This window comes from Anguilla anguilla, chromosome 1 (genome assembly GCF_013347855.1).
Source record: "Anguilla anguilla isolate fAngAng1 chromosome 1, fAngAng1.pri, whole genome shotgun sequence".
NCBI lineage: Eukaryota > Metazoa > Chordata > Actinopteri > Anguilliformes > Anguillidae > Anguilla > Anguilla anguilla.
This window is the reverse complement of record NC_049201.1, coordinates 63,606,359-63,615,537: the sequence shown is the minus strand read 5'-3', so window position 1 is coordinate 63,615,537 and position 9,179 is coordinate 63,606,359. Positions and strand designations below refer to the sequence as shown.

The following is a 9,179-nucleotide window of genomic DNA, read 5'->3' as shown; positions in this document are numbered from 1 at the left end:
TTAGCTTTGTGCAACAGATGTCTTTATTAATTATTGATATTGCATTATCAATATCAGATTTTTACCAAATCTCCAAATCCCCAGGTGTTTGGAGGGATGTGTACTGCCTGGCTCAGATGTGTTCCTCTCTTCTGGCAGCTGTGGTAATGACAAAAGGAACAAAGAAGTGATGTCGTTCTATTGTGGCAGGTATGAAAATGACATTTGATTAGCAACAGCAAAATAATAAGGCAAATTAATGAGATTAGTTTCCCCAGAAAGCTCTGGTTTGTGTCCATTTTTTAATTCTTTTTTTTTGTTCTTCAGAAGTATTAATATAATTTTATTAAGGCTATAACCCATTGTATGGGCCTATGTTGCCATACACAACGGACTTTTAGTGTAAATAAACACAAGATTCAAAGGACATGAATTGCTAAAGGCTTTCCCATTATACTGTATTCTTTCCAACCTGAAGTAATAACAATCACACAGTCATTTTTGGGTAGCAGCAATAAATTTGTTATTTTCCAAATAAACTCAAATTCTAGTTTGTTCCAGAAATTATTGTTTTTAATTCAACTTTATTGTGGGTCACTTTCTGTTCTAATTCATACATAATTCCAGAATTCATCTCAAGTTTGGGAAAAGGACATGAATTGAAAAACCAGAAACCATCTCTTGGAGTTACTTATCTATGTGATTTATGTATTCACCCAGTCATTTCAGTGGGTTGTGTGGTGTTTTTTTCAAGAGAAGCTTAACGTGAATTACAGAAATGTAATGACACACATTTAAATGCAATCAAATAAAAATGGAATCATCATGGAATACTGATGGGTAAATCTTCTTTCAGTCAGGACAACTCATATATTTAGATTAAATATATTAATGAATATGAAATTTAAAATATGAAATTTTTTCATTTTGTGCAGCAAGAGTTTCCAGACTGAAATTGCTCTGCACATTTCATGCACAATGCTCATTTAAATCAGAACACTTGAAAACCACTCAAAACAATCGAAAAGGCATTTAAGACTTCAGTTTTAAGAAAAGGCTCTCAGCTTCTCCTAAATTAGTCTCCATTGATTATTGCTCAGTTGACAGAAGAGGTCCTCACCGTGAGATCATTATGTCATCTCTAGGCACAACAGTGGAAACGCACATCATTGAGAGAGGAGTCATCTAGCCCACCCTGGTAAGGCTCCATCTTGGTCTCAATGCCACAGATGCCTGTGCCTAAGCAATTCTGGCTCCAGTGCCCGTACTCGCCCCAGTCCAATCCAGGGCCCTCCAGGATGGGGTTACTGCTGCAGCGGAACTTGATGTTGTTGGCTGCTGTGTCGTCCCCAAAAAAGCCTCTATGGGCCTCCACGCGGAGCTGGAAGGAGTTCAGGACACCGGAGGGGCACCACTGGGGATCCGACCAATCTCCATAACTGGGGAGGACCAGGGATAAAAATATTAGTGCACAGTGGGGTCCTGTCTCAGTCTTAGGCAAGTTTTGCTATTTAAATGGGTATAAATCTGGGTTTCAGGTTTGTTTTTACTTTTGTCTGAACAATACTGTCTCTAAATTATTGTAGGCCTTTCTTTGGTCATGATAAGGCATAAATATCTACCGATGAGAAAGACTGCAACCCTGGAGGATGAGAGTTTGGCCTCAGCTCATGCTTACTGTCCAGTATGGGACTCCACTGTGTACATGAAGGACCTGTCTCCAAGTTTAGAGCAATACAGACGGATACCATTCAGTGCTGTGTCATCCAGACCATATTGATTGGGCTCCACCTAAAAGAATCAGAAAGCACACACACACACACACACACACACACAAACACACATCATTTATATTCAAATTCAATGAGACTTAATTCTGTGATGTAGGAGAGTTCATATATTTTTTCATGCAAACGTGAAAAAAGCACAGATTTCTGGAAGAGTGTGGAAAATGTGCAGACAAGTTTTGATGTATCAGTAGGGTAGTAAAGTTACTATATGTTTACACACTTGCGTAGTGGGATGTATTCATATGTAAGGGTGGGTAAAGGAGTATAGAAGGTTGTAGGTGAGTGTGCATATATGTAAAATATGTGATGTGCAAAAATATGAGCATAAGAGTGTATAGTTGAGTGTGTAAATGTGTTAAGGGTGTAGACGTGTGTAAAGGAAAGCATGTGTGTGTGTGTACATATGTGTGAGAGAATATGTCACATATATTGGATTGTGTTTTACCCGCAGACTGAAGCCCACAGCGTAGAATCCTTCAGGACACATCTCTGGCCATGTCCAGTTTCCGAACTCTTCCCCATTGAGCACAGTGAGGAGGCTTTGGTAGTTTCGCCCACTGAATCTGGTACTGGCTTTCTCAACAAATGGCTTTGCCTCTGTGTTGCATGAACCACGGTTGATGATGGATAGGACAGAGATGGCAGCAAAGAAGAACCACATCATGTTGACCTGACACGCATACAGACAGAGAGAGAGATAGAGCAGTCAAACTAGGCCGGGAATACATACACATTGCATTTTTATATTCACTACACACTGCCAAAACAGGGAACAAACAAGACCCTAACTTGTTATCAGCATTAATAATTTACAGTGTAGAGAACTGCTATGGGAAGAAACAGCTGTCATGGTATAACATCAAATAACTTCAAAGAGTTGCATGAAAAAGTATGGTCTTGTCACAAAATTGCAGAATTAAATGTTCAAAGTTCTTCTCTTGTCTTTCATTTCAGTATTCAAATAAAACTTTTTGCATATGTGTAATTACTACTACTTGGTGATTAATGCAGACATTCATTCACAAGCATCATCATATTTATAGATATATAGTATTCTATATATATATATATATATATATATATATATATATATGCATGTGTGTGTGTAGAATACTCTCAATAATGTAATAATATGTGAGCAATAATATGTAATAATACTCTCTACATATTAAATAGTTAATGTAAGGAATAATGTCATTTATTCAAAGGCATTGTTGTCATGGGTGATTTATTATACAGCATTAAAGATTAAAGAGTATGCATACACATGCATTATGATTTGTAGAATATCTCAGAGCAAAACAGTATTTTGAATACAAATCTGCAGTCAGAAGACTTAGGATCAATGGTTAACCTGTGAGTCTGGATGAAAAACGTGCGTGTCTGGATGAGTCAGTTGTCAGTCATTGGTAAGCACACAAATGTCATGAGCATATATCCATATATATATATATATATATATATATATATAGAGAGAGAGAGAGAGAGAGAGAGAGAGAGAAAGAGAGGGAGAGAGAGAGAGAGAGAGAGAGAGAGAGAGAGAGAGAGAGAGATTTTTTATAGAAGGCTTTTTTAGGCTGCTAGAATCAATGTTTTCCAGGTAAACACTGCTGTTTTTCCATGCAGCTGTTTAAATTCATGGTCCCTGCTGTTCAAGGCTAACACTAAAGCACCTATCTCTACAGAAATAAATGATGTGTATTATGCAATTTGCCTGAAAGCAATAGAAGTCTTTGTTTGAGAGAACCTGATGTAGAAATACTGTGAATTATGATATTATTTTTTCCATACATTTTCTGGGGGGTATCATCGTGTACTGTCTTGCTATGAGGCAACAGTACTATTCACTGCACCACTCTGCCACCAAGATTTATTATTATTAGTAGTAGTAGTAGTAGTAGTAGTAGTAGTAGTAGTAGTAGTAGTAGTAGTAGTAGTAGTAGTAGTAGTAGTAGTAGTAGTAGTAGTAGTAGTAGTAGTATTGCAGTTGTTCATGTCCTTGGTAAAGAAAAAACTGCATAAAAGAAACGGTATAGTTAATGTGCTACATTGCTCAAAAAATGGGAAAATTATATAATTTTATACCAACACAATCGCTCAGAGAATTGTTGTTCAATAAGTAATCATTTTCTTTCCCAGAAATGTAGGTACCAAATTGACTGGCACTTTTGCACCTTCCCTTTATAAGGATAAAACTACTGAGTCATCTTCTATAATCATTCATATGACTGCCGAACATATGGGGGTGAAGTGCTTTGACCATTTCTCCAGAATCTTTCAAGATTCTTCTGGTCCTTCAGTCTGCAGTTGTGGATTGTCCTCTTAAATTCAAATTACAAATTTCTTTAACAGGTTGAGTCCAGAGACTGAGACAGTCACAGGAAAACAGTCATTTTGAGGTCAGATACCCATTTGCGGCCAAATTTTAGCTTTGGGGCGCCCTGTGGCTCTTGCTGAATGTGTGAATAATTCGGGCGCTAGGACACTAGGCTCTGGTTGAGTTTTAAATTCAAGTTACAACGTTAGGGGGCGGTATCGCGTCTGTTTGCACCTTCGAATGTGCGCAGTCTCCGATAGTACAACTTCCTGTTATGAGAAGGTACGATCATACCAATGCATTAAAGACAGGCCTTTACGGGATAGATAAGTATGCTTTTTTGTGCGCGTACGCTTAGGTCCACAAAAATATTTATTCAAGATGTTATGAACGTGAACCCCAAATATTTAAAAATTCCACCGGTAAACTTAGAAGTTCAACACAGTATCTTTCGCGTGTGTCGGTACACATGGCTTGCATCGCGGAGAAATCAGTTGCACACTTCAGATGTGCGGTTTTATACAGATATGTACCGTAACACGAGTGATATAACTGAACACAGCTCCAGCACGTTGGAAGAGCAAAAATACGCAGACTCGGAGACAGAGAAAGCCCCGAGACACCGTGAGTATAGCCTAAGTAGTTATGTGGCTAACATTGTCTATCTTGACATTGACTTAATTCACGGTGAAAGAATCAAGGAAGGTTGGTGAAAATTGTGTTTTCCCCCCTTAAACCTTTTGACTCAATGCAGGTGTAAACAAACTGGTTTGTTGCTTTTAACTCTTTTAACTGCTTTTATGAGCGCTGTATATTCCACAGATTGTTTAGTTGGAGTGATTACGTGTTCATGTTAGCAAATTGGATCGCAGATTCGCAGATTTCAAATTGTGATTGGAGAACCTGTATACATATCCGGTACTGAGTTTGAGGACCTGGTAGGCTACAGCGAGCCAGCTGTCCTGCTAGCTTTTGGATGTCCTTGTTTGTTTGGGTTGTGTTATATAGCCCAAAATAATAATTTCGAATAAGCTTCAGTTCTTCTCAATTTATCTGTATGTTCTTGCCTCTTCTCACAGGTACCCAGCATGTGTTTAACATTGACGTCCTGGTGTCACTTCTCCGCCAGGAAAATGCTGCCGATATCTGTGTTATCAAAGTACCTAAGGAGATAAAATACACCGACTACTTTGTTGTTGTCAGTGGATTTTCAACACGGCATCTCCGAGCAATGGCATTCTACACGATCAAAGTGGTAGCTGGCTATTGGCTTGTTTCAAGTCATATTTTATTTATACTCAAAATGTGTAGCAGTTTACCTGCAAAAATTGCACCCTTCAGAATTTTTACTGGGAGACTTGAAAAATGTAGAAAATGTATGAGTCAGCGGAATATGCAGGATTTAAAAAAGAATCTGCATGCATTATATTTTTAAGATTGTCTACGTTTTCTGCAACAATCAGGGTCAACAGGGACATGTAGCTAGTATTCACATCATACAAATACAATGAAGTAAGCTCCACAAAATTACTTCTGTTATACCAAAGTGAAATATATATTTAAGTAAAGTTGTATTTTTTGTTGTCATTTATTGTGTAATTTATAGGGGTGCAGATATTTTTCATGGAATATGACTGTTTTACTCTGTTTGGCAGTACAAATACCTCAGGCAAGACAGCGATCCACATGTCCGAATTGAGGGCAAGGATACTGAGGATTGGATGTGCGTCGATTTTGGTAAGTCAAGCTACTTCACACCAGGAGTACACATACCTATAAAAGTAAAGATTAATACATAATGATGACATTTTCTAATTGAATAAACAGGGCTGTGGGTTCATCATTTAACTTTTTTTTGTTATTCATGGGATGGGAACAGTTTGGATTCAGGTGAGAGGCGTGGGCTTGTGACAAACACTGTTCTTTGTCCACCTCATCCTTCCCTAGGTGACATCGTGGTTCATTTCATGCTGCCAGAAACCAGGGAGGTCTATGAGCTTGAGAAGCTGTGGGCTCTGCGATCCTTTGATGAGCAGCTGAGTGCCATCCCACCAGAAACGCTTCCCAAGGATTTTATCTATGAAGCAGAACTCCCGAAGTGACACAGCCACCTCTATGGGGGGTGTTGGGTGTGTCTTTGCACTGCAGTCAAAGACAGTTAAAATGTCATGTTGGGATTTGACCTTGGATGTGAATCACTTCGCAGACGACTCCTTTTTGGACAGTAATCCCTTGATAGAGTTCATTAACGGAACAGTTGTACATCGGAGTGGGTGTTGCTCTTTAGCAGGTTTTGACCTGGATGGATGACATTTATATGCCGTTTGGTTGTCTGTACGTTTTGGCACACCAGTTTTGAGTATTGTGACAGTTTAAGAGAAGTTCTACTTAGTAAGGTGAATGGGCAAAGGATTGTTTTTTGTTTTTTTCCAGTTTTTGGTTTGTGGATATGGATTTAAATAAAATATTTAAACATTGTGAAGCATTGTGTATTAAATGACACTAAATATTTCCTAATTTCATTTTAAAATTTGAGTGCCAAATTTGTATAGAAGGCTGAATTGTCCTTTTAGACCATATAGTTCTACTTAAGTGAATTCCACTATTAAAAAGGATGGTTGGAACTTTAATACAAACATGTGGAATGAATGTTCACAAAAAACCAGACCCAGGAAAGAAGGTCCAACTTGGTGTACTGAAGTAAAGATTTTCATAAATGGTTTTAATCTGGCTCATTGCAATCAATGTTTCTTTAAATAAAATTCTTTTTTAAACTCCATATTCATAAACTTAACAAATATCAATAGCTATGCAACCCTGCTTGCTGATGGTTGAAGAGAAATGTTTCTGGACTTGGTTAGTACTTGAATGGAAAGCGAAAATTGGGACATTTTCCCATGGCCCAGTAAGGGGCAGTTTTCCTCTGGGCCAAGCTCTAAACCAATGCCCTTCAGCAATGATGAGGACACTGCTGTAAGAGTTACAAAGTTAGCCCTTTAGACCAAGGGTGGAGAAGGGGGGGATTTCATTCAAAGTTCAATCATGTATATGGTCTGACATTTTAATTGCATTACTTGCTAAGTGATGAGCAATATAAGTGACAGCTCATGAAGACTGTCCTTGTGTCATTACAAAAGGTTTTACTCTGGTCTAATCTACAAGTGAACAAGCATTGGTCTGCTGAGCCAGGGGGAAATGCATACACAGTGGCCCTCCAGGATCATATGACATCAGCAACAGGGATTGTGGGATAGAAGGGTTGTAAAAAGGTAGGAAATGTAACTTTTTTTTGGTCTTTCAATGTCCTAACAAAATTTCCCATCTCACATATGGCCATGTTTATTAAATAAGCTTGATTTAATAAGTTACTAGCACTTCCATTCTTAGTCTCTGATGGTGTGCAGCGTTTTGAAAGTAGCTTCTGTGAATCACCAGGTGGGGGCGACACAGTGGTGTATTCAGGAGGTCAGTGGATGTACACAAATACATTACTTCTACATCTCTTAATCTGTATGGTTTATAGTACAAAGCAAATCAATATTTAGGATGAGGGTTGGCAGGTCAAAACCCCTCCTCAGTTACAATTTTACATGAAAACTAAGTAGTGAAAGGGACTAATGTGGCTTAGATATAACTTCAATTATATTTGCAAATATCCTGGCCAGGTCTCTGCTACAGTGTTGGGAATCATACATTTCTCCATTAGTTTCATTTAAAAACAACCTTAAGTAAAGTATCATGGCCACGCTGAATTAAACCGGCAACCTCTGGGGTTCCACATCCCCAACACCGCAAGTACCACCATTCGCCGCCTGAAAAGGAAACCAGCAAACACACAATTTAAAAACGAGTAAATACAGAGGCAACATCTGGAGAACACCTGTCTTTATTCGGAGGCATTTGACAAGTGGAGATGCATTAGGGCCACAAGTAGTCTGAAGGAATGATTCATGCTTAACAGGATCATGATCATCACTGCTTCCTAACCATTCCCCAAATCCAGTCATTAAATAAAGATTTCACACCTTACAGCCAAGTTATGCAAAAAGAAAAAGTTCAATTGAAAGAGAAAGAAATGCAGCAACCCAAAAACAAACAAAAAAAAACAAACAAAGCAGGAAACAAAAGGCAGACCTTTGTCTGTTCCAAAAGCATACTTCGGAGTTGAACAACTGAACATTTATTTGTCCAAGTACAAGTCAGTCTACCCTTATGTGAAAGCCGTAGCCAATTATGAACATATTCTAAAACTACAACATTTAAAAATCGATTACTAAATGCAGGCAAACATCAGGTAATTGTGATTACTGTCCTTTCAGTTCTGATCTGTCAAACAAGAATTTTTGGGAAGTTATCCTAAACCTTGAGTAGAAATACGCCTCTAAATCGACATGTGACTAAGAGGTAGATCAAAAACAACACACGTGCCCCTCCTGTCTGTGCAACACGATGCACTTTTTCTCATGCAGAGGCATCCCGAAGGACAGAGGTAACCGGGGGGCGAGAGGCGCCACCATGTGGACCATTACGCCGCTACAACTGAGGTAGATCAACTTCCGCCATTTAAAAAGGGAGAAAAAAAAGCACGAATGCACAATGTTCGCTAATCAAGTCATTCTGCACGAAACAAGTTGGTTAAAAATTTCATTTCTTAAGTTCTATTCTTGCCTTTTGGATTAAAATAAGAATTTAAACTACTATGCAAGTATCCAAACATGACTGCCCTGGAGAGCAAGCCCATGAGGGAAGGCTTGCCTGCCTGCCTTTTACAATAGCTGGGAGTATACACTTATCATGCAGCAGACACACCTTTAAATCATAATGTGATCAAAAAAATCTTTCCCCCCCAATACAGCAAGTAACAACTGAAATTAAACTATGAAGCGGTGTACTTGCGGTAGTCTAACATCTAAAAAGTTTTTATTTTTATTTTTTTTTTAAACGTGTAATCGGGTCAAAGTCCAAATAAACAAATGTTCTCTCTGTCAAACTGATCACTTTAGAAAGGAGGCAGAGGTGGGCAATGGTCCAGAGGACCACCACCAACCATCCTAAATCCTGACTTCTTACCACCACCATCACAACCCACTCAA

The 9,179-nt window shown here is 38.5% G+C and overlaps 2 protein-coding genes across 2 annotated transcripts; one reads left to right on the top strand and one right to left on the bottom strand.

Moving 5' to 3' along the window:
- LOC118222474 (vitelline membrane outer layer protein 1 homolog) lies at window positions 1–2,493 on the bottom strand. The gene is made up of 4 exons (XM_035408100.1): window positions 2,215–2,493; window positions 1,658–1,770; window positions 1,100–1,418; window positions 1–138 (listed from the first exon to the last, which is right to left on the bottom strand). Exons 1-3 carry the CDS (start codon window positions 2,431–2,433, stop codon window positions 1,121–1,123), a joined length of 630 nt encoding a protein of 209 aa, XP_035263991.1. The 5' UTR covers window positions 2,434–2,493; the 3' UTR covers window positions 1–138; window positions 1,100–1,120.
- A 1,844-nt stretch (window positions 2,494–4,337) lies between these two features.
- Window positions 4,338–6,816, top strand: malsu1 (mitochondrial assembly of ribosomal large subunit 1). Its single transcript, XM_035403745.1, has 4 exons — window positions 4,338–4,710; window positions 5,166–5,341; window positions 5,742–5,823; window positions 6,034–6,816. Exons 1-4 carry the CDS (start codon window positions 4,419–4,421, stop codon window positions 6,186–6,188), a joined length of 705 nt encoding a protein of 234 aa, XP_035259636.1. The 5' UTR covers window positions 4,338–4,418; the 3' UTR covers window positions 6,189–6,816.
- The last annotated feature ends 2,363 nt before the right edge of the window (window positions 6,817–9,179 follow it).